General features: G+C 41.7%; 1 protein-coding gene across 5 annotated transcripts in view; it reads left to right on the forward strand.

Moving 5' to 3' along the window:
* Nucleotides 1–1,540: 1,540 nt before the first annotated feature.
* Nucleotides 1,541–25,862, forward strand: part of LOC119484359 (ephrin type-B receptor 4b-like) — a 31,982-nt gene continuing 7,660 nt past the window's right edge. For 3 of the 5 annotated variants that reach the window (XR_005205972.1, XR_005205973.1, XM_037763149.1), the window contains exons 1-13: nt 1,541–1,860; nt 7,992–8,062; nt 8,141–8,283; nt 8,379–8,748; nt 9,218–9,380; nt 22,712–22,867; nt 22,982–23,130; nt 23,656–23,878; nt 24,201–24,334; nt 24,427–24,592; nt 24,928–25,021; nt 25,177–25,235; nt 25,349–25,462. Coding sequence is in view for 3 of the 5 variants with exons in the window: in XM_037763149.1 (XP_037619077.1) it covers nt 1,761–1,860; nt 7,992–8,062; nt 8,141–8,283; nt 8,379–8,748; nt 9,218–9,380; nt 22,712–22,867; nt 22,982–23,130; nt 23,656–23,878; nt 24,201–24,334; nt 24,427–24,592; nt 24,928–25,021; nt 25,177–25,235; nt 25,349–25,462 (1,942 nt within the window). In the remaining 2 variants the exon portion in view is untranslated. The remainder of the gene's footprint in view (nt 1,861–7,991; nt 8,063–8,140; nt 8,284–8,378; nt 8,749–9,217; nt 9,381–22,711; nt 22,868–22,981; nt 23,131–23,655; nt 23,879–24,200; nt 24,335–24,426; nt 24,593–24,927; nt 25,022–25,176; nt 25,236–25,348; nt 25,463–25,862) is intronic. The other 2 variants (XM_037763150.1, XM_037763151.1) reach the window with 2 other exon arrangements.

The following is a 25,862-nucleotide window of genomic DNA, read 5'->3' on the forward strand; positions in this document are numbered from 1 at the left end:
CCTCTACTGTGTTCTACTGTGTTCTACTCTACTGTGTTCTCCTCTACTGTGTTCTACTCTACTGTGTTCTACTATGTTCTACTGTGTTCTCCTCTACTGTGTTCTACTATGTTCTACTGTGTTCTCCTCTACTTTGTTCTCCTCTACTGTGTTCTACTGTGTTCTATATAGATCTATAGAATATAGAAGATGGTGATTAAATGTAGAAATAGAAACAGAAAGAGAAGAAGTGTTATAGATGCAGTCAGTAGAGTTCAGTAGAGTTCAGTAGAGATCAGTAGAGATCAGTAGAGATCAGTAAAGTTCAGTAGAGATCAGTAGAGATCAGTAGAGATCAGTAGAGTTCAGTAGAGATCAGTAGAGATCAGTAGAGATCAGTAGAGTTCAGTAGAGATCAGTAGAGATCAGTAGAGATCAGTAGAGATCAGTAGAGATCAGTAGAGATCAATAGAGATCAGATAAACACAGATGAGTGAGTAAACACTCTGATTCATTTTTGGTGTTTTTAGTTTATTTATTTGTAATAAATATACTAAATGCTAGAGATGTTTACATTTATTATTTCTATAACTGTGTAAAAAATTGTGTAGATTATTATTTAATTATATAATTGTATAAATAAATATGTAAATGTTTTATTATATGTGTAAGTGATTTTGTATTTATATAATTGTGTAAATAAATGTGTAAATGTTTTATTATATGTGTTAGTGATTTTGTATTTATATAATTGTGTAAATAAATATGTAAATGTTTTATTATATGTGTTAGTGATTTATTATTTCTATAAAAAGACACATTCCTTCACAGCAGCCTGTCACTCAGCCTCAGGCCCCGCCCCCCTGAGGTGAGTGACAGCTCGGACAGCCAGTCAGAGGGCTCGGAGTGGGCGGGGCCTCGGTGTAACCTGACACCGTGTCTCTGAGGGGGCGGGGCCTCCGGCTGCTTTTCTCTCAACTTTTCTCTGTTGTTCTGATCCGAACCGAGCTGGACCGAGCAGAACCGAGCTGACCCGAGCAGACCCGAGCTGACCGGTCCGGTTAACCTAAGCTGTTCACCGGGTTCTATCCGGGTTCTATCCGGGATCTATCCGGGTTCGGGCCTGTAAGTGTGTTTGTTTCGGACCCCCCCCCCACTCCGGGACCCCCACCGACCCGTCTCCGCTCCGCAGGCCGCCTCTCAGAGCTCCTCTCCGGCCTCGCAGCCGCCGCGCCCCGCCGGTCCTCCGGTCCTCCGGTCCTCCGGTCCTCTGGAGGAATGGAGCGATGAGAGCAGCCGAGAGGAGCCGAGAGGAGGACTAGAAGACCCGGGGACCTCCGGAGAGCAGCCCGGCTCCAGCAGTTCTTCCTCCGGGAACTTCTGCGCGTTGTGGGAACTTCTCCTGCTCCGGGTCCAGAGGGTCGAAGGTTCGAAGCTTCGAAGGTTCGAAGCTTCGAAGCTTCGAGGGTCCCAGGCGTCCATCTTGGAAACTTTTTTGCTTCTTTCTCCTCCGGAACCAGAACCAGAACCAGATTCAGAACCAGAACAAGCGACACCAGAACCAGAACCAGAACCAGATTCAGAACCAGAACCAGAACAAGCGACACCAGAACCAGAACCAGCGGCTCCTTCACTCTCTGGGCTTCAATGAGGCGCGTGCACCCGGCTGAGAGCGCGCCCAGCTGACGGCCAGTGATCGGTGATCGATAGGTGCGATCGGTTCTGGACGGACTGGTCGGGTTCGGGTCTGACCGGGTCTGGATTTGGTTGTTCCGGGTGGGATGGAGGTGCAGAGGGGGCTGCGGGTCCCTGTGGCCCCGGGACGGACCTCCTCCTGCTGGCTGCTACTGCTACTACTGACCTGCTGCCGGGCCGAAGAGGGTGAGTTACCCTACTGGGCCGTACTGGGCCGTACTGGTCCCTACCGGGCCGTACTGGGCCACACTGGTCCCTACTGGGCTGTACTGGGCTGTACTGGTCCCTACTGGGCCGTACTGGTCCCTACTGGGACCTACTGGGCCGTACTGGGCCGTACTGGGCCACACTGGTCCCTACTGGGCCAAACTGGGCCCTACTGGTCCATACTGGGCCCTACTGGGCCGTACTGGTCCATACTGGTCCATACTCACTTTATACTGGTCCATACTCACTTTATACTGGTCCACACTCACTTTATACTGGTCCATACTGGTCCATACTCACTTAATACTGGTCCACACTCACTTTATACTGGTCCATACTGGTCCATACTCACTTTATACTGGTCCATACTCACTTTATACTGGTCATACTCACTTTATACTGGTCCACACTCACTTTATACTGGTCCATACTGGTCCATACTCACTTTATACTGGTCCATACTCACTTTATACTGGTCCATACTCACTTTATACTGGTCATACTCACTTTATACTGGTCCACACTCACTTTATACTGGTCCATACTGGTCCATACTCACTTTATACTGGTCCATACTCACTTTATACTGGTCCATACTCACTTTATACTGGTCATACTCACTTTATACTGGTCCACACTCACTTTATACTGGTCCATACTGGTCCATACTCACTTTATACTGGTCCATACTCACTTTATACTGGTCCATACTGGTCCATACTCATTTTATACTGGTCCATACTCACTTTATACTGGTCCATACTCATTTTATACTGGTCCATACTGGTCCATACTCACTTTATACTGGTCCATACTCACTTTATACTGGTCCATACTCACTTTATACTGGTCCATACTCATTTTATACTGGTCCATACTCACTTTATACTGGGCCGTACTGGTCCATACTCACTTTATACTGGTCCATACTCACTTTATACTGGTCCATACTCATTTTATACTGGTCCATACTCACTTTATACTGGTCATACTCACTTTATACTGGTCCATACTCACTTTATACTGGTCATACTCACTTTATACTGGTCATACTCACTTTATACTGGGCATACTCACTTTATACTGGTCATACTCACTTTATACTGGTCATACTCACTTTATACTGGTCCATACTCACTTTATACTGGTCCATACTCACTTTATACTGGTCATACTCACTTTATACTGGTCCATACTCACTTTATACTGGTCCATACTCACTTTATACTGGTCCATACTCACTTTATACTGGGCATACTCATTTTATACTGGTCCATACTCACTTTATACTGGTCCATACTCACTTTATACTGGTCATACTCACTTTATACTGGTCATACTCACTTTATACTGGTCCACACTCACTTTATACTGGTCATACTCACTTTATACTGGTCATACTCACTTTATACTGGGCATACTCACTTTATACTGGGCATACTCACTTTATACTGGTCATACTCACTTTATACTGGTCCATACTCACTTTATACTGGTCCATACTCACTTTATACTGGTCATACTCACTTTATACTGGTCATACTCACTTTATACTGGTCCATACTCACTTTATACTGGTCCATACTCACTTTATACTGGTCATACTCACTTTATACTGGTCCATACTCACTTTATACTGGTCATACTCACTTTATACTGGTCCATACTCACTTTATACTGGTCCATACTCACTTTATACTGGGCATACTCATTTTATACTGGTCCATACTCACTTTATACTGGTCCATACTCACTTTATACTGGTCATACTCACTTTATACTGGTCATACTCACTTTATACTGGTCCACACTCACTTTATACTGGTCATACTCACTTTATACTGGGCATACTCACTTTATACTGGTCATACTCACTTTATACTGGTCCATACTCACTTTATACTGGTCATACTCACTTTATACTGGTCCACACTCACTTTATACTGGTCCATACTGGTCCATACTCACTTTATACTGGTCCATACTCACTTTATACTGGTCCATACTGGTCCATACTCATTTTATACTGGTCCATACTCACTTTATACTGGTCCATACTCATTTTATACTGGTCCATACTGGTCCATACTCACTTTATACTGGTCCATACTCACTTTATACTGGTCCATACTCACTTTATACTGGTCCATACTCACTTTATACTGGTCCATACTCATTTTATACTGGTCCATACTCACTTTATACTGGGCCGTACTGGTCCATACTCACTTTATACTGGTCCATACTCACTTTATACTGGTCCATACTCATTTTATACTGGTCCATACTCACTTTATACTGGGCATACTCACTTTATACTGGTCATACTCACTTTATACTGGTCATACTCACTTTATACTGGTCCATACTCACTTTATACTGGTCCATACTCACTTTATACTGGTCATACTCACTTTATACTGGTCATACTCACTTTATACTGGTCCATACTCACTTTATACTGGGCATACTCACTTTATACTGGTCATACTCACTTTATACTGGTCATACTCATTTTATACTGGTCCATACTCACTTTATACTGGTCATACTCACTTTATACTGGTCCATACTCACTTTATACTGGTCATACTCACTTTATACTGGTCCATACTCACTTTATACTGGTCCATACTCACTTTATACTGGGCATACTCATTTTATACTGGTCCATACTCACTTTATACTGGTCCATACTCACTTTATACTGGTCATACTCACTTTATACTGGTCATACTCACTTTATACTGGTCCACACTCACTTTATACTGGGCATACTCACTTTATACTGGTCATACTCACTTTATACTGGTCATACTCACTTTATACTGGGCATACTCACTTTATACTGGTCATACTCACTTTATACTGGTCATACTCACTTTATACTGGTCCATACTCACTTTATACTGGTCCATACTCACTTTATACTGGTCATACTCACTTTATACTGGTCCATACTCACTTTATACTGGTCCATACTCACTTTATACTGGTCATACTCACTTTATACTGGTCCATACTCACTTTATACTGGTCCATACTCACTTTATACCCAGTTTAACCCAGTTTAAACTGGTCCCAGTTGGTTCCTCGGTTCTGTTCATCACATATTAGTTCCTGGAATGTTAAAACTTGTTGTCTCTAATGTTCAGCTTCATTCTGCTTTTCTTTAATCAAAATATTTTAACTTTTTTCTTGAGTTATTTAGATTTTCTCTCTAAATATTGTGACGTTTCTTCCTGTAAGATGTTGGTCTTTTAGTTACCTGCTGGTAGACTAGATCTACCAACTTACCAACCTACCTACCTACCAACTTACCAACCTACCTACCTACCTACCAACCTACCAACCTACCAACCTACCAACTTACCAACCTACCTACCTACCAACTTACCAACCTACCTACCAACCTACCAACTTACCTATCTACCTATCTACCAACCTACCTACCTACCAACTTACCAACCTAACTACCAATCTACCTACCTACCTACCTATCTATCTACCTACCTACCAACCTACCTACCAACCAATCTACCTACCTACCTACCTACCTACCTACCTACCAACTTACCTACCTACCAACTTACCAACCTACCTACCTATCTACCTACCTACCTACCTATCTACCTATCTACCTACCTATCTACCTACCAACCAATCTACCTACCTACCTACCTACCTACCTACCAACTTACCTACCTACCAACTTACCAACCTACCTACCTATCTACCTATCTACCTATCTACTTACCAACCTACCTACCAACCTACCTACCTACCTCCATCTAGACTCTGAGTTAAAGGCTCACTTCACTGAGACCATCAGCTGGTATTAGAGACCACACACACACACACACACACACACACACACACACACACACACACACACACACACACACACACACATACACAGTAACACATAGTAACACACACACACACACACACACACACACACACAGTAACACATAGTAACACACACACACACACACACACACAGTAACACACACACACACACACACAGTAACACAGTAACACACACACACACACAGTAACACACAGTAACACATAGTAACACACACATACACACACACACACACACACACAGTAACACACACTATAAACAGGGTATCTGCTGATAAGAGTGCATGACGAGGACACGGAAATTACCACGGCAACGCTGGCGGGATGTTTATATAAGACACACTCTGTGTGTGTGTGTGTGTGTGTGTGTGTGTGTGTGTGTGTGTGTGTGTGTGTGTGTGGTTTCTAAAAGCATCTAAAACACAGTGAGATATAATAGTCTCAGGCTGTGATGTTGATTAGTAACGTGTATATATATATACATACAGTATGTATCCATAGAGTCTGTATGTGTGTATTCAGTGAAGTTGTTTAGTTCAGATTGATAGATGTGTATCCATATGTGTGTATATATATATATATATATACATATATATATATATATATATATATATATATATATAAACTGTAAAAACAAAGTAGTTAACTTGTGTTTGGTGGATTATTTCTCTGTTGTTACAATCCTAATGGTCATTGTATTCTACATGGTTGAAAGCCTGTTTATTTACCTTCACAATGATGTCACACTTGTAAGGCTCATGCATTTGTGGGATGAGCAGCACAGCTGATGATGTGGGGAGCGCCCAAGAACAATGTTCCAAAATGCTCTGTCAATGGTAAACAGTGTATTCTCCTGTTGGTGTTGACTCTTGTTGTGAGTTGTTTGGTGGATGATTGAACTCTCTATCAGTAACAAGGAACAATCAAGACATATTGATTGATTGAATCCACCGTCAGGAGCCTCAGTAGAGGTGGAAGATCCATACGCAGCCACAACAGCCTGGCACCTCCTCCTCATGCTGGTCACCAACCTGGTCACACGTTGCTGTGGGATGGCGTTCCATTCCTCAACCAGGATTGGTTGCAGGTCAGCCAGCGTGGTTGTGTTGGTCACTCTAACACGTACAGCACGCCCAAGCTGATCCCACATGTTGAATTGGGTTGAGGTGTGGACTCTTGGAGGCCGTTCCATTCTCTCTCCTCCCACATTGTGGAGGTAGTCTGTGATAACCCTGGCTCTGTGTGGGGGGGCGTTGTTTCTTGGAGGATGAAGTTAGGTCCCAGATTGTGGAGATATGGGATCACCACTGGCTGCAGAATCTCATCCTGATATCTCCCTGCATTGAGATGGCCTTCAATGATGACAAGCCTTGTTTTGCCAGTGAGGGAGATGCCCCCCCCCCCCCACACCATGACACTGCCCCCACCAAAAGCTGTTACTCCATCGGTTCAACAATCAGCAGAGCGTTCTCCACGTCGTCTCCATACTTTGACCTGCCATCCAACTTTAACAGACAGAACCTGGACTCATCACTGAACATGACATTCCCCCACATGTTCAGGTTCCATTGTCTGTGTTGGAGACACCAGCGCCAACGGGCCTGACGGTGAAGGGCAGTCATTGCAGGCTTCCTGGTAGCCTCATGAGAATACACTGTTTACCATTGGCAGAGCATTTTGGAATATTGTTCTTGGGTGCTCCCCACATCATCAGCTGTGCTGCTCATCCCACAAATGCATGATCCTTACAAGTGTGACATCATTGTGAAGGTAAATAAACAGGCTTTCAACCATGTAGAATACAATGACCATTAGCATTAGCATCACCATTAGCATTGATACAACAGAGAAATAATCCACCAAACACAAGTTAACTAACTTTGTTTTTCCAGTATATATATATATACATATATACATATACACATATATATATATATATATATATATGTGTATATATATGTGTATATATATGTGTATATCTGAGGTCACATGATGGTGTCATGGTGAGTAGATGAATGAGTAGATGAATGAGTAGATGACAGTATTTAGTACTCTCTGTGAGTACCTTTAGAAGTACTGAGGCTGAATACCAGCCCTGATCACATGACATCACCATGACATCACTGAGAGGTGTTCAGGTGCAGCGGGACATCAGACACCTGAACCTGTGATGATGCTGTAGGGAGGACACCTGAGAGACGTCTGACCTTTGACCTTTCTGTCTCTACCTGTCTGTCTCTCAGAGGTGCTGGTCAACACCCGGTTGGAGACGTCTGACCTCCGGTGGACGAGCCACCCGTCTGATGATCCTCAGGTACTCGGTCCGTTAGCTCCCCGCTAACATTTACCATTGATTTCAATGAAGCATGCTAACCGCTGTCCCTCTCTGCAGTGGGAGGAAGTGAGCGCGGTGGACGACGAGTCCAACAGCGTGCGGACGTATGAGATCTGCACGCCCAACAGTCCGTCCTCCTATTGGCTGAGGACCCGCTGGATCCCCCGGCGGGCGGCGACCACGCTCTACGTGGAGATCCGGTAGGTTGGTTGACCTTCAGATCGGCTGTGTTCTGTGTGATCGGGTCCTGATCGGATCCTGATCGGGTACTGATCGGTGATCAATACTCCCTCAGGTTCAGCATGATGGAGTGTTCCAGTCTCAACCAGCGCCACTGTAAAGAGACCTTCAACCTGTTCTACTACCAGTCCGACGCCGACGAGGCCACGCCCGCCCACCCGGCCTGGATGGAGAACCCGTACGTCAAAGTGGCCACGGTGGCGTCGGACCACCTGATCGACGCGTCCAGGCGAGGCGAGAAGCGCTCCAACCTCAAGCTGCTGCGCCTGGAGCCTCTGCGGGGGGCGGGGCTCTACCTGGCCTTCCAGAGCCAGGGCGCCTGCATGGCGCTGCTCTCCGTACGCGTCTTCTACAGGAAGTGCCTGCCCCTCAGCCGCGCCTTCGCCTCCTTCCCCGAAACCGTCCCGCACTCGCTGGTGGAGCAGGTAACCGCCCCGTATCCACGGTAACGGCCGGGCTCAGTACCCGGGACGCCAAAAAACACAGACACACAGTAACAGGTTTTATTTTGAAAGGTCAAAATCGCCTCCACATAGAGTTACTATTATTGTTTTTCAAAATAAAAGCTTCATCATTTAGTTCATAGAATAAAGGTAATGTCATTTATTTTACAAAAATAAAAGTAGTATCGTTTTGTTTACAAAATAAAAGTATTATTTAATTTACAAAAATAAAAGTATCAATTTATTTACAAAAATAAAAGTATCATTTTGTGACTACAGTATTTCCATTTAGCATACAAAATAAAACTGAACTTTTTTTTCGCAGAATCAAAGCCTCATTTACAAAGTAAAAGCTTCATTATATAGTTTAAGTAAAAGTACTGTGATAGTTAAATAGCACCATTTCTGTTATTTACAGGCTTTTATTTTGAAATGCATGTGTGTGTTGCAGGCTCAGGGTGTGTGTGTGGAGAACGCTGTGACGCCGCCCGGCGAGCAGTCGCGACCCCCCAGCATGCTCTGCGGCGAGGACGGGCAGTGGGTGGGGCAGCCGACATCCAGCTGCGCCTGTCGCCCCGGATACGAGGCCGGCGAGACCGACGTGCGCTGTCGAGGTGAGTTTACAAAATAAAAGCACTGTCGTTTAACTAGACTCGACTCAGACTTGAAGCACCTGGAGACTCGCTGAGACGTGAACGTTCTCCAGTAGAACATATATCATTTATTTAACAAAATAAAAGCACTGTCACTGGGTTTACAAAGTAAAAGCACCGTCATTGAGTTAAACCTTGATGGCGTTCCTTTAATCACGCTACGACTGCATCAGGACGAGTCCTGCTGGCGTGTCGCTGAACGAACACACAGACAGTTTGGTTGTCCAAGCTTCCTGTTATTCTTTCTGAGGTCAGAGGTCAGCTGACTGCAACCAGGAAGTGTTACAGCGGGGCGACAACCAGCCGGGGGGTCGCCGCTGCTTCTGGTTAACACACACACACACACACACACACACACACAGAGGAGGGCGGTGAAAGTCTGAAAGCCTGGCTGAGTGACAAGGTCAGAGGTCAACTTCTGCTTAAGCTGCCTGTGTGTGTGTGTGTGTGTGCGCGCTTGGCGGGAGATGGCAGTGATGACATCATGGCAGCACTTTCCACATCCTGTTGAAGCCAAGGTCACTTCCTGTCTCTCATTGTCTCTGTGAGGCTGCTCTCCTCCCTCGTCTGTCTCTCTCTCCGTCTCCAGGAAATCAAATCCTCCTAATTTAACTAGGAGTCTGGTGGAGTTCTTAAATGTTCCTAAATTAACTAGGAGTCTGGTGGAGTTCTTAAATGTTCCTAATTTAACTAGGAGTCTGGTGGAGTTCTTAAATGTTCCTAAATTAACTAGGAGTCTGGTGGAGTTCTTAAATGTTCCTAAATTAACTAGGAGTCTGGTGGAGTTCTTAAATGTTCCTAATTTAACTAGGAGTCTGGTGGAGTTCTTAAATGTTCCTAAATTAACTAGGAGTCTGGTGGAGTTCTTAAATCCTCCTAAATTAACTAGGAGTCTGGTGGAGTTCTTAAATGTTCCTAAATTAACTAGGAGTCTGGTGGAGTTCTTAAATGTTCCTAATTTAACTAGGAGTCTGGTGGAGTTCTTAAATGTTCCTAAATTAACTAGGAGTCTGGTGGAGTTCTTAAATGTTCCTAAATTAACTAGGAGTCTGGTGGAGTTCTTAAATCCTCCTAAATTTAACTAGGAGTCTGGTGGAGTTCTTAAATGTTCCTAATTTAACTAGGAGTCTGGTGGAGTTCTTAAATGTTCCTAAATTAACTAGGAGTCTGGTGGAGTTCTTAAATGTTCCTAAATTAACTAGGAGTCTGGTGGAGTTCTTAAATCCTCCTAAATTAACTAGGAGTCTGGTGGAGTTCTTAAATGTTCCTAAATTAACTAGGAGTCTGGTGGAGTTCTTAAATGTTCCTAATTTAACTAGGAGTCTGGTGGAGTTCTTAAATGTTCCTAAATTAACTAGGAGTCTGGTGGAGTTCTTAAATGTTCCTAAATTAACTAGGAGTCTGGTGGAGTTCTTAAATCCTCCTAAATTTAACTAGGAGTCTGGTGGAGTTCTTAAATGTTCCTAATTTAACTAGGAGTCTGGTGGAGTTCTTAAATGTTCCTAAATTAACTAGGAGTCTGGTGGAGTTCTTAAATGTTCCTAATTTAACTAGGAGTCTGGTGGAGTTCTTAAATGTTCCTAAATTAACTAGGAGTCTGGTAGAGTTCTTAAATGTTCCTAATTTAACTAGGAGTCTGGTGGAGTTCTTAAATCCTCCTAAATTAACTAGGAGTCTGGTGGAGTTCTTAAATCCTCCTAAATTAACTAGGAGTCTGGTGGAGTTCTTAAATCCTCCTAATTTAACTAGGAGTCTGGTGGAGTTCTTAAATGTTCCTAAATTAACTAGGAGTCTGGTGGAGTTCTTAAATGTTCCTAAATTTAACTAGGAGTCTGGTGGAGTTCTTAAATCCTCCTAATTTAACTAGGAATCTGGTGGAGTTCTTAAATCCTCCTAAATTAACTAGAAGTCTGGTGGAGTTCTTAAATGTTCCTAAATTTAACTAGGAGTCTGGTGGAGTTCTTAAATCCTCCTAATTTAACTAGGAGTCTGGTGGAGTTCTTAAATGTTCCTAAATTAACTAGGAGTCTGGTGGAGTTCTTAAATGTTCCTAAATTAACTAGAAGTCTGGTGGAGTTCTTAAATGTTCCTAATTTAACTAGGAGTCTGGTGGAGTTCTTAAATGTTCCTAAATTTAACTAGGAGTCTGGTGGAGTTCTTAAATCCTCCTAATTTAACTAGAAGTCTGGTGGAGTTCTTAAATCCTCCTAATTTAACTAGGAGTCTGGTGGAGTTCTTAAATCCTCCTAATTTAACTAGGAGTCTGGTGGAGTTCTTAAATCCTCCTAATTTAACTAGGAGTCTGGTGGAGTTCTTAAATCCTCCTAAATTTAACTAGGAGTCTGGTGGAGTTCTTAAATCCTCCTAAATTAACTAGAAGTCTGGTGGAGTTCTTAAATGTTCCTAAATTTAACTAGGAGTCTGGTGGAGTTCTTAAATCCTCCTAAATTTAACTAGGAGTCTGGTGGAGTTCTTAAATCCTCCTAATTTAACTAGGAGTCTGGTGGAGTTCTTAAATGTTCCTAAATTAACTAGAAGTCTGGTGGAGTTCTTAAATGTTCCTAAATTTAACTAGGAGTCTGGTGGAGTTCTTAAATCCTCCTAAATTAACTAGGAGTCTGGTGGAGTTCTTAAATCCTCCTAAATTAACTAGGAGTCTGGTGGAGTTCTTAAATCCTCCTAAATTAACTGGAAGTCTGGTGGAGTTCTTAAATGTTCCTAAATTTAACTAGGAGTCTGGTGGAGTTCTTAAATCCTCCTAAATTTAACTAGGAGTCTGGTGGAGTTCTTAAATCCTCCAAATTTAACTAGGAGTCTGGTGGAGTTCTTAAATCCTCCTAATTTAACTAGGAGTCTGGTGGAGTTCTTAAATGTTCCTAAATTAACTAGAAGTCTGGTGGAGTTCTTAAATCCTCCTAATTTAACTAGGAGTCTGGTGGAGTTCTTAAATGTTCCTAAATTAACTAGAAGTCTGGTGGAGTTCTTAAATGTTCCTAAATTTAACTAGGAGTCTGGTGGAGTTCTTAAATGTTCCTAAATTTAACTAGGAGTCTGGTGGAGTTCTTAAATCCTCCTAAATTAACTAGGAGTCTGGTGGAGTTCTTAAATCCTCCTAAATTAACTAGGAGTCTGGTGGAGTTCTTAAATCCTCCTAAATTAACTAGAAGTCTGGTGGAGTTCTTAAATCCTCCTAAATTAACTAGAAGTCTGGTGGAGTTCTTAAATGTTCCTAAATTTAACTAGGAGTCTGGTGGAGTTCTTAAATGTTCCTAAATTTAACTAGGAGTCTGGTGGAGTTCTTAAATCCTCCTAAATTAACTAGGAGTCTGGTGGAGTTCTTAAATGTTCCTAATTTAACTAGGAGTCTGGTGGAGTTCTTAAATGTTCCTAAATTTAACTAGGAGTCTGGTGGAGTTCTTAAATCCTCCTAAATTTAACTAGGAGTCTGGTGGAGTTCTTAAATCCTCCTAATTTAACTAGGAGTCTGGTGGAGTTCTTAAATGTTCCTAAATTAACTAGAAGTCTGGTGGAGTTCTTAAATCCTCCTAAATTAACTAGAAGTCTGGTGGAGTTCTTAAATGTTCCTAAATTTAACTAGGAGTCTGGTGGAGTTCTTAAATCCTCCTAATTTAACTAGGAGTCTGGTGGAGTTCTTAAATCCTCCTAATTTAACTAGGAGTCTGGTGGAGTTCTTAAATGTTCCTAAATTTAACTAGGAGTCTGGTGGAGTTCTTAAATGTTCCTAAATTTAACTAGGAGTCTGGTGGAGTTCTTAAATCCTCCTAAATTAACTAGGAGTCTGGTGGAGTTCTTAAATGTTCCTAATTTAACTAGAAGTCTGGTGGAGTTCTTAAATGTTCCTAAATTTAACTAGGAGTCTGGTGGAGTTCTTAAATCCTCCTAATTTAACTAGGAGTCTGGTGGAGTTCTTAAATGTTCCTAAATTTAACTAGGAGTCTGGTGGAGTTCTTAAATCCTCCTAATTTAACTAGGAGTCTGGTGGAGTTCTTAAATCCTCCTAATTTAACTAGGAGTCTGGTGGAGTTCTTAAATCCTCCTAATTTATCTAGGAGTCTGGTGGAGTTCTTAAATCCTCCTAAATTTAACTAGGAGTCTGGTGGAGTTCTTAAATCCTCCTAAATTAACTAGGAGTCTGGTGGAGTTCTTAAATCCTCCTAATTTAACTAGGAGTCTGGTGGAGTTCTTAAATGTTCCTAAATTTAACTAGGAGTCTGGTGGAGTTCTTAAATCCTCCTAATTTAACTAGGAGTCTGGTGGAGTTCTTAAATCCTCCTAATTTAACTAGGAGTCTGGTGGAGTTCTTAAATCCTCCTAAATTTAACTAGGAGTCTGGTGGAGTTCTTAAATCCTCCAAATTTAACTAGGAGTCTGGTGGAGTTCTTAAATCCTCCTAATTTAACTAGGAGTCTGGTGGAGTTCTTAAATGTTCCTAAATTAACTAGAAGTCTGGTGGAGTTCTTAAATGTTCCTAAATTTAACTAGGAGTCTGGTGGAGTTCTTAAATGTTCCTAAATTTAACTAGGAGTCTGGTGGAGTTCTTAAATCCTCCTAAATTAACTAGGAGTCTGGTGGAGTTCTTAAATCCTCCTAAATTAACTAGGAGTCTGGTGGAGTTCTTAAATCCTCCTAAATTAACTAGAAGTCTGGTGGAGTTCTTAAATGTTCCTAAATTTAACTAGGAGTCTGGTGGAGTTCTTAAATCCTCCTAAATTTAACTAGGAGTCTGGTGGAGTTCTTAAATCCTCCTAATTTAACTAGGAGTCTGGTGGAGTTCTTAAATGTTCCTAAATTAACTAGAAGTCTGGTGGAGTTCTTAAATCCTCCTAAATTAACTAGAAGTCTGGTGGAGTTCTTAAATGTTCCTAAATTTAACTAGGAGTCTGGTGGAGTTCTTAAATCCTCCTAATTTAACTAGGAGTCTGGTGGAGTTCTTAAATCCTTCCTAATTTAACTAGGAGGTCTGGTGGAGTTCTTAAATGTTCCTAAATTTAACTAGGAGTCTGGTGGAGTTCTTAAATGTTCCTAAATTTAACTAGGAGTCTGGTGGAGTTCTTAAATCTCCTAAATTAACTAGGAGTCTGGTGGAGTTCTTAAATGTTCCTAATTTAACTAGAAGTCTGGTGGAGTTCTTAAATGTTCCTAAATTTAACTAGGAGTCTGGTGGAGTTCTTAAATCCTCCTAATTTAACTAGGAGTCTGGTGGAGTTCTTAAATGTTCCTAAATTTAACTAGGAGTCTGGTGGAGTTCTTAAATCCTCCTAATTTAACTAGGAGTCTGGTGGAGTTCTTAAATCCTCCTAATTTAACTAGGAGTCTGGTGGAGTTCTTAAATCCTCCTAATTTAACTAGGAGTCTGGTGGAGTTCTTAAATCCTCCTAAATTTAACTTAGGAGTCTGGTGGAGTTCTAAATCCTCCTAAATTAACTAGGAGTCTGGTGGAGTTCTTAAATCCTCCTAATTTAACTAGGAGTCTGGTGGAGTTCTTAAATGTTCCTAAATTTAACTAGGAGTCTGGTGGAGTTCTTAAATCCTCCTAATTTAACTAGGAGTCTGGTGGAGTTCTTAAATCCTCCTAATTTAACTAGGAGTCTGGTGGAGTTCTTAAATCCTCCTAAATTTAACTAGGAGTCTGGTGGAGTTCTTAAATCCTCCTAAATTAACTAGGAGTCTGGTGGAGTTCTTAAATCCTCCTAAATTAACTAGAAGTCTGGTGGAGTTCTTAAATGTTCCTAAATTTAACTAGGAGTCTGGTGGAGTTCTTAAATCCTCCTAATTTAACTAGGAGTCTGGTGGAGTTCTTAAATGTTCCTAAATTAACTAGAAGTCTGGTGGAGTTCTTAAATGTTCCTAAATTTAACTAGGAGTCTGGTGAAGTTCTTAAATCCTCCTAAATTTAACTAGGAGTCTGGTGGAGTTCTTAAATGTTCCTAATTTAACTAGAAGTCTGGTGGAGTTCTTAAATCCTTCCTAATTTAACTAGAAGTCTGGTGGAGTTCTTAAATGTTCCTAAATTTAACTAGGAGTCTGGTGGAGTTCTTAAATGTTCCTAATTTAACTAGAAGTCTGGTGGAGTTCTTAAATGTTCCTAATTTAACTAGGAGTCTGGTGGAGTTCTTAAATGTTCCTAAATTTAACTAGGAGTCTGGTGGAGTTCTTAAATGTTCCTAATTTAACTAGGAGTCTGGTGGAGTTCTTAAATCCTCCTAAATTAACTAGGAGTCTGGTGGAGTTCTTAAATGTTCCTAAATTAACTAGGAGTCTGGTGGAGTTCTTAAATCCTCCTAAATTAACTAGGAGTCTGGTGGAGTTCTTAAATCCTCCTAAATTAACTAGGAGTCTGGTGGAGTTCTTAAATGTTCCTAAATTTAACTAGGAGTCTGGTGGAGTTCTTAAATGTTCCTAAATTTAACTAGGAGTCTGGTGGAGTTCTTAAATCCTCCTAATTTAACTAGGAGTCTGGTGGAGTTCTTAAATCCTCCTAAATTAACTAGGAGTCTGGTGGAGTTCTTAAATGGTCCTAAATTTAACTAGGAGTCTTGGTGGAGTTCTTAAATCCTCCTAAATTTAACTAGGAGTCTGGTGGAGTTCTTAAATCCTCCTAATTAACTAGGAGTCTGGTGGAGTTCTTAAATGTTCCTAAATTAACTAGAAGTCTGGTGGAGTTCTTAAATCCTCCTAAATTTAACTAGGAGTCTGGTGGAGTTCTTAAATCCTCCTAATTTAACTAGAAGTCTGGTGGAGTTCTTAAATCCTCCTAAATTTAACTAGGAGTCTGGTGGAGTTCTTAAATCCTCCAAATTTAACTAGGAGTCTGGTGGAGTTCTTAAATCCTCCTAATTTAACTAGGAGTCTGGTGGAGTTCTTAAATGTTCCTAAATTAACTAGAAGTCTGGTGGAGTTCTTAAATGTTCCTAAATTTAACTAGGAGTCTGGTGGAGTTATAAACAAAATTTAACTAGGAGTCTGGTGGAGTTCTTAAATCCTCCTAAATTAACTAGGAGTCTGGTGGAGTTCTTAAATCCTCCTAAATTAACTAGGAGTCTGGTGGAGTTCTTAAATCCTCCTAAATTAACTAGAAGTCTGGTGGAGTTCTTAAATGTTCCTAAATTTAACTAGGAGTCTGGTGGAGTTCTTAAATCCTCCTAAATTTAACTAGGAGTCTGGTGGAGTTCTTAATCCTCCTAATTTAACTAGGAGTCTGGTGGAGTTCTTAAATGTTCCTAAATTAACTAGAAGTCTGGTGGAGTTCTTAAATCCTCCTAAATTAACTAGAAGTCTGGTGGAGTTCTTAAATGTTCCTAAATTTAACTAGGAGTCTGGTGGAGTTCTTAAATCCTCCTAATTTAACTAGGAGTCTGGTGGAGTTCTTAAATCCTCCTAATTTAACTAGGAGTCTGGTGGAGTTCTTAAATGTTCCTAAATTTAACTAGGAGTCTGGTGGAGTTCTTAAATGTTCCTAAATTTAACTAGGAGTCTGGTGGAGTTCTTAAATCCTCCTAAATTAACTAGGAGTCTGGTGGAGTTCTTAAATGTTCCTAATTTAACTAGAAGTCTGGTGGAGTTCTTAAATGTTCCTAAATTTAACTAGGAGTCTGGTGGAGTTCTTAAATCCTCCTAATTTAACTAGGAGTCTGGTGGAGTTCTTAAATGTTCCTAAATTTAACTAGGAGTCTGGTGGAGTTCTTAAATCCTCCTAATTTAACTAGGAGTCTGGTGGAGTTCTTAAATCCTCCTAATTTAACTAGGAGTCTGGTGGAGTTCTTAAATCCTCCTAATTTATCTAGGAGTCTGGTGGAGTTCTTAAATCCTCCTAAATTTAACTAGGAGTCTGGTGGAGTTCTTAAATCCTCCTAAATTAACTAGGAGTCTGGTGGAGTTCTTAAATCCTCCTAATTTAACTAGGAGTCTGGTGGAGTTCTTAAATGTTCCTAAATTTAACTAGGAGTCTGGTGGAGTTCTTAAATCCTCCTAATTTAACTAGGAGTCTGGTGGAGTTCTTAAATCCTCCTAATTTAACTAGGAGTCTGGTGGAGTTCTTAAATCCTCCTAAATTTAACTAGGAGTCTGGTGGAGTTCTTAAATCCTCCTAAATTAACTAGGAGTCTGGTGGAGTTCTTAAATCCTCCTAAATTAACTAGAAGTCTGGTGGAGTTCTTAAATGTTCCTAAATTTAACTAGGAGTCTGGTGGAGTTCTTAAATCCTCCTAATTTAACTAGGAGTCCTGGGTGGAGTTCTTAAATGTTCCTAAATTAACTAGAAGTCTGGTGGAGTTCTTAAATGTTCCTAAATTTAACTAGGAGTCTGGTGAAGTTCTTAAATCCTCCTAAATTTAACTAGGAGTCTGGTGGAGTTCTTAAATGTTCCTAATTTAACTAGAAGTCTGGTGGAGTTCTTAAATGTTCCTAATTTAACTAGAAGTCTGGTGGAGTTCTTAAATGTTCCTAAATTTAACTAGGAGTCTGGTGGAGTTCTTAAATGTTCCTAATTTAACTAGAAGTCTGGTGGAGTTCTTAAATGTTCCTAATTTAACTAGGAGTCTGGTGGAGTTCTTAAATGTTCCTAAATTAACTAGGAGTCTGGTAGAGTTCTTAAATGTTCCTAATTTAACTAGGAGTCTGGTGGAGTTCTTAAATCCTCCTAAATTAACTAGGAGTCTGGTGGAGTTCTTAAATGTTCCTAAATTAACTAGGAGTCTGGTGGAGTTCTTAAATCCTCCTAAATTAACTAGGAGTCTGGTGGAGTTCTTAAATCCTCCTAATTTAACTAGGAGTCTGGTGGAGTTCTTAAATGTTCCTAAATTTAACTAGAAGTCTGGTGGAGTTCTTAAATGTTCCTAAATTTAACTAGGAGTCTGGTGGAGTTCTTAAATCCTCCTAATTTAACTAGGAGTCTGGTGGAGTTCTTAAATCCTCCTAAATTAACTAGAAGTCTGGTGGAGTTCTTAAATGTTCCTAAATTTAACTAGGAGTCTGGTGGAGTTCTTAAATCCTTCCTAATTTAACTAGGAGTCTGGTGGAGTTCTTAAATTCTCCTAATTTAACTAGGAGTCTGGTGGAGTTCTTAAATGCTTCCTAAATTAACTAGGAGTCTGGTGGAGTTCTTAAATTTCCTAAATTTAACTAGGAGTCTGGTGGAGTTCTTAAATCCTCCTAATTTAACTAGAAGTCTGGTGGAGTTCTTAAATCCTCCTAATTTAACTAGGAGTCTGGTGGAGTTCTTAAATCCTCCTAATTTAACTAGGAGTCTGGTGGAGTTCTTAAATCCTCCTAATTTAACTAGGAGTCTGGTGGAGTTCTTAAATCCTCCTAAATTTAACTAGGAGTCTGGTGGAGTTCTTAAATCCTCCTAAATTTAACTAGGAGTCTGGTGGAGTTCTTAAATCCTCCTAAATTAACTAGAAGTCTGGTGGAGTTCTTAAATGTTCCTAAATTTAACTAGGAGTCTGGTGGAGTTCTTAAATCCTCCTAAATTTAACTAGGAGTCTGGTGGAGTTCTTAAATCCTCCTAATTTAACTAGGAGTCTGGTGGAGTTCTTAAATGTCTCCTAAATTAACTAGGAAGTCTGGTGGAGTTCTTAAATGTTCCTAAATTTAACTAGGAGTCTGGTGGAGTTCTTAAATCCTCCTAAATTTAACTAGGAGTCTGGTGGAGTTCTTAAATCCTCCTAATTTAACTAGGAGTCTGGTGGAGTTCTTAAATGTTCCTAAATTAACTAGAAGTCTGGTGGAGTTCTTAAATGCTTCCTAAATTTAACTAGGAGTCTGGTGGAGTTCTTAAATGTTCCTAAATTTAACTAGGAGTCTGGTGGAGTTCTTAAATCCTCCTAATTTAACTAGGAGTCTGGTGGAGTTCTTAAATGCTCCTAATTAACTAGGAAGTCTGGTGGAGTTCTTAAATGTTCCTAATTTAACTAGGAGTCTGGTGGTGGAGTTCTTAAATCCTCCTAAATTTAACTAGGAGTCTGGTGGAGTTCTTAAATCCTCCTAATTTAACTAGGAGTCTGGTGGAGTTCTTAAATGTTCCTAAATTAACTAGAAGTCTGGTGGAGTTCTTAAATGTTCCTAAATTTAACTAGGAGTCTGGTGGAGTTCTTAAATCCTTCCTAAATTTAACTAGGAGTCTGGTGGAGTTCTTAAATCCTCCTAAATTTAACTAGGAGTCTGGTGGAGTTCTTAAATCCTCCTAAATTTAACTAGGAGTCTGGTGGAGTTCTTAAATCCTCCTAATTTAACTAGGAGTCTGGTGGAGTTCTTAAATGTTCCTAAATTTAACTAGGAGTCTGGTGGAGTTCTTAAATCCTCCTAATTTAACTAGGAGTCTGGTGGAGTTCTTAAATGGTCCTAAATTTAACTAGGAGTCTGGTGGAGTTCTTAAATCTTCCTAAATTTAACTAGGAGTCTGGTGGAGTTCTTAAATGCTTCCTAAATTTAACTAGGAGTCTGGTGGAGTTCTTAAATCCTCCTAATTTAACTAGGAGTCTGGTGGAGTTCTTAAATCGTCCTAATTAACTAGGAGTCTGGTGGAGTTCTTAAATGTTCCTAAATTTAACTAGGAGTCTGGTGGAGTTCTTAAATCCTCCTAATTTAACTAGGAGTCTGGTGGAGTTCTTAAATCCTCCTAATTTAACTAGGAGTCTGGTGGAGTTCTTAAATGTTCCTAAATTAACTAGAAGTCTGGTGGAGTTCTTAAATGTTCCTAAATTTAACTAGGAGTCTGGTGGAGTTCTTAAATGTTCCTAAATTTAACTAGGAGTCTGGTGGAGTTCTTAAATCCTCCTAATTTAACTAGGAGTCTGGTGGAGTTCTTAAATGTTCCTAAATTAACTAGAAGTCTGGTGGAGTTCTTAAATGTTCCTAAATTTAACTAGGAGTCTGGTGGAGTTCTTAAATCCTCCTAAATTTAACTAGGAGTCTGGTGGAGTTCTTAAATCCTCCTAATTTAACTAGGAGTCTGGTGGAGTTCTTAAATGTTCCTAAATTAACTAGAAGTCTGGTGGAGTTCTTAAATGTTCCTAAATTTAACTAGGAGTCTGGTGGAGTTCTTAAATGTTCCTAAATTTAACTAGGAGTCTGGTGGAGTTCTTAAATCCTCCTAAATTAACTAGGAGTCTGGTGGAGTTCTTAAATGTTCCTAAATTAACTAGGAGTCTGGTGGAGTTCTTAAATGTTCCTAATTTAACTAGAAGTCTGGTGGAGTTCTTAAATGTTCCTAAATTTAACTAGGAGTCTGGTGGAGTTCTTAAATCCTCATAATTTAACTAGGAGTCTGGTGGAGTTCTTAAATGTTCCTAAATTTAACTAGGAGTCTGGTGGAGTTCTTAAATCCTCCTAATTTAACTAGGAGTCTGGTGGAGTTCTTAAATCCTCCTAATTTAACTAGGAGTCTGGTGGAGTTCTTAAATCCTCCTAATTTAACTAGGAGTCTGGTGGAGTTCTTAAATCCTCCTAAATTTAACTAGGAGTCTGGTGGAGTTCTTAAATCCTCCTAAATTAACTAGGAGTCTGGTGGAGTTCTTAAATCCTCCTAATTTAACTAGGAGTCTGGTGGAGTTCTTAAATGTTCCTAAATTTAACTAGGAGTCTGGTGGAGTTCTTAAATCCTCCTAATTTAACTAGGAGTCTGGTGGAGTTCTTAAATCCTCCTAATTTAACTAGGAGTCTGGTGGAGTTCTTAAATCCTCCTAATTTAACTAGGAGTCTGGTGGAGTTCTTAAATCCTCCTAAATTTAACTAGGAGTCTGGTGGAGTTCTTAAATCCTCCTAATTTAACTAGGAGTCTGGTGGAGTTCTTAAATCCTCCTAATTTAACTAGGAGTCTGGTGGAGTTCTTAAATCCTCCTAAATTAACTAGAAGTCTGGTGGAGTTCTTAAATGTTCCTAAATTTAACTAGGAGTCTGGTGGAGTTCTTAAATCCTCCTAATTTAACTAGGAGTCTGGTGGAGTTCTTAAATGTTCCTAAATTAACTAGAAGTCTGGTGGAGTTCTTAAATGTTCCTAAATTTAACTAGGAGTCTGGTGGAGTTCTTAAATCCTCCTAAATTTAACTAGGAGTCTGGTGGAGTTCTTAAATGTTCCTAATTTAACTAGAAGTCTGGTGGAGTTCTTAAATGTTCCTAATTTAACTAGAAGTCTGGTGGAGTTCTTAAATCCTCCTAAATTAACTAGGAGTCTGGTGGAGTTCTTAAATCCTCCTAAATTAACTAGGAGTCTGGTGGAGTTCTTAAATCCTCCTAAATTAACTAGGAGTCTGGTGGAGTTCTTAAATCCTCCTAAATTAACTAGGAGTCTGGTGGAGTTCTTAAATGTTCCTAATTTAACTAGAAGTCTGGTGGAGTTCTTAAATGTTCCTAAATTTAACTAGGAGTCTGGTGGAGTTCTTAAATCCTCCTAAATTAACTAGGAGTCTGGTGGAGTTCTTAAATGTTCCTAATTTAACTAGAAGTCTGGTGGAGTTCTTAAATGTTCCTAAATTTAACTAGGAGTCTGGTGGAGTTCTTAAATGTTCCTAAATTAACTAGGAGTCTGGTGGAGTTCTTAAATCCTCCTAAATTAACTAGGAGTCTGGTGGAGTTCTTAAATCCTCCTAATTTAACTAGGAGTCTGGTGGAGTTCTTAAATGTTCCTAAATTAACTAGGAGTCTGGTGGAGTTCTTAAATCCTCCTAATTTAACTAGAAGTCTGGTGGAGTTCTTAAATCCTCCTAATTTAACTAGGAGTCTGGTGGAGTTCTTAAATCCTCCTAATTTAACTAGAAGTCTGGTGGAGTTCTTAAATCCTCCTAATTTAACTAGAAGTCTGGTGGAGTTCTTAAATCCTCCTAATTTAACTAGAAGTCTGGTGGAGTTCTTAAATCCTCCTAATTTAACTAGAAGTCTGGTGGAGTTCTTAAATCCTCCTAATTTAACTAGGAGTCTGGTGGAGTTCTTAAATCCTCCTAATTTAACTAGGAGTCTGGTGGAGTTCTTAAATGTTCCTAAATTAACTAGGAGTCTGGTGGAGTTCTTAAATGTTCCTAAATTAACTAGGAGTCTGGTGGAGTTCTTAAATGTTCCTAAATTAACTAGGAGTCTGGTGGAGTTCTTAAATGTTCCTAATTTAACTAGGAGTCTGGTGGAGTTCTTAAATGTTCCTAAATTAACTAGGAGTCTGGTGGAGTTCTTAAATGTTCCTAAATTAACTAGGAGTCTGGTGGAGTTCTTAAATGTTCCTAATTTAACTAGAAGTCTGGTGGAGTGATGCTAATGCTAATGCTAACCCTGTGTCTCTGCAGCGTGTCCGTCCCGTCAGTTTAAGGCGGGTTCTGGTCCAGGTGGGTGTAGCCCGTGTCCAGCCAGAAGTGACACTCGGATCCCTGGCTCCGCCTACTGCCCGTGTCTCCCCGGTAACCACCGACCTGACTCCGACCCGCCGCACGCCGCCTGCACAAGTAAGACTTCATTTCTTCTCCCTGACTCCTAGTCCTTCCATTTCCCATCATGCAACAGATGATGTCGCTGTGACATCATCACGGCCCCTCTGACCTCTGACCTCTGACCCCCAGGCCCCCCCTCTGCTCCCCGCTCCATCGTGAGTCAGATCAACGACACCTCGGTGACTCTGGAGTGGAGCGAGCCGCTGGACCGAGGAGGACGAGGAGACCTGGACTACCGGGTCCTCTGCTCCATCTGTGGGACCGCCTCCTTCACCAAGGTACCAGGACCACTAGACCAGAACCACTGGAACAGAACCACTAGACCAGAACCACTAGAACAGAACCACTAGACCAGAACCATTAAACCAGAACCAATAGACCAGAACCACTAGACCAGCTAGACCAGAACCACTAGACCAGTAAGACCAGAACCACTAGACCAGCTAGACCAGAACCGCTGGACCAGAACCACTAGACCAGAACCACTAGACCAGCTAGACCAGAACCACTAGACCAGAACCACTAGACCAGCTAGACCAGAACCACTAGACCAGAACCACTAGACCAGCTAGACCAGAACCACTAGACCAGAACCACTAGACCAGCTAGACCAGAACCACTAGACCAGAACCACTAGACCAGATAGACCAAAACCACAGAGACCAGTTAGAACAGAACCAGACGCCGCTCCAGTCTCCTCCCTGACTCCGCCCCCTCCTGACTCCGCCCCCTCCAGTCTCCTCCCCTGACTCCGCCCCCTCCTGTCTCCTCCCTGACTCCGCCCCCTCCTGTCTCCTGTCCAGGGATTGGTGGGTTCCTGTTCTCCGTGTGATGACAGCGTTCTGTACCGGCCGGCTCAGCGCGGTCTGACTCAGCGCCGCGTCGCCGTGTGGGGGCTCCGCCCACACACCAAGTACACCTTCACCATCCAATCCCTGAACGGCGTCTCTGCTCTCAGCCAATCAGAGCCGGCCTCCGACGGGGTCAACATCACCACCAGCAGAGACGGTACACAACACATACTGGGTACAAGTACGCGAGTCGTAGTACACATCACATACTGGGTACAAGTACACGAGTCGTAGTACACAACACATACTGGGTAGAAGTACACGAGTCGTAGTACACAACACATACTGGGTACAAGTACACGAGTCGTAGTACACAACCCATACTGGGTACAAGTACACGAGTCGTAGTACACAACACATACTGGGTACAAGTACACGAGTCGTAGTACACAACACATACTGGGTACAAGTACACGAGTCGTAGTACTTAGTAGTACTGAGAGAAGAGTTCAAGAAATACAGTTGAGTAAAGTCGTGATACGTCTTTGTGTGTGTAGTTCCTCCTCCTGTGTCCGGTCTGAGGAGGGCGGCGGCCTCAGAGTCCAGTCTGTCTTTAGAGTGGAACGTTCCAGTTCTGCAGAACCAGAACCAGAACCAGATCCTGGACTACCAGATCCGCTACAGCCCCAAGGTACACACACACACACACACACACACACACACACACAGTGCTCATATGATGGACTGTGATGTCACTGCTGATGTCATCATCGCCCCCGTCAGGACGGCGAGGAGGCGGGTCAGTGGCAGTACGTATCCAGCAGGTCTTCTTCGGTGGTGCTGACGGGGCTGCAGCGGGCGGTGCAGTATCAGGTGCAGGTCCGCGCTCGCTCGCAGGCCGGATACGGAACGTTCAGCGCGGCGAGCAACTTCAACACGCTGCCTGATGGTAAGACGGCTGTCTACCTGTCTGTCTACCTGTCTGTCTACCTGTTTACCTGTCTGCCTGTTTGTCTACCTGTCTACATGTCTGTCTACCTGTCTGTCTGTCTGTCTGTCTGTCTACCTGTCTGTCTGTCTACCTGTTTACCTGTCTGCCTGCCTGTCTGTCTACCTGTTTGTCTACCTGGCTGTCTACCTGTCTGTCTACCTGTTTGTCTACCTGGCTGTCTACCTGTCTACCTGGCTGTCTACCTGTCTGTCTACCTGGCTGTCTACCTGTCTGTCTACCTGGCTGTCTACCTGTTAGTCTACCTGGCTGTCTACCTGTGTGTGTTCCTGAAGGTGTGGGTTCTCGGCTGGCGGTGACGGGGGTCCTCGTCTCCGTGGGGATGCTGCTGCTCATCGCCGTGGCGATCGTCGCTGTGTTCTGTTACCGGTAAGAAAGTGATGGAGGATGCTGCAGAACAGTAGAACCCTGGGGGGGGGGACTGAGTGTGGTATTGTGTGAGCGTCTCCTGGGAAATAAAGAATCCTGTCTGTCTGTCTGTCTGTCTGTCTGTCTGTCTGTCTGTCTGTCTGTCTGTCTCTCAGTAGGAGACTGAAGGACTCAGACATCAGTGATAAGAGTGGACACTACCAGATGGGACAGAGTGAGTTACTGTTCACTGATGATGATGATGATGATGATGATGATGATGGTGATGGTGATGGTGATGGTGATGGTGATGGTGATGGTGTTGATGATGTGGTGTCATTTTCGTAGCGATGAAGGTGTACATCGACCCGTTTACGTACGAGGACCCCAACGAGGCGGTGAGGGAGTTCGCCAAAGAGATCGAGGCGTCCTTCGTGAAGATAGAGGAAGTGATCGGAGCAGGTGAGCTGCACGTTTTCACGTTTGAAGGGAACAGGAACCTTTTAGGTACTTGACATGATACAGGAACCTTTAGAGGAACTAGGACTCTTTTTAGGAAGCCATGAACTTTTAAGGAACAGTTTAGGTACTTAGACTGAACCAAGGGAACTTTCTAGACACTTTTTGAAACTTAGGAATGTTTTTAGGAACCCAGGAATGTTTTTAGGAACCTCTTTTGGAACCCAGGAATGTTTTTAGGAACCCGGGAATGTTTTTGGGAACCCAGGAAAGTCTTTAGGAACCCGGGAATGTTTTAGAAATGTTTTTGGAACCCAGGAATGTTTTTTGGAACCCTGGACTGTTTTCAGATAATTTTTAGGAACCCAGGAATGTTTTTAGGAACTATTTAGGAACCCGGGAA

The sequence above is a fragment of the Sebastes umbrosus genome, unplaced genomic scaffold (assembly GCF_015220745.1).
Source record: "Sebastes umbrosus isolate fSebUmb1 unplaced genomic scaffold, fSebUmb1.pri scaffold_170_arrow_ctg1, whole genome shotgun sequence".
NCBI lineage: Eukaryota > Metazoa > Chordata > Actinopteri > Perciformes > Sebastidae > Sebastes > Sebastes umbrosus.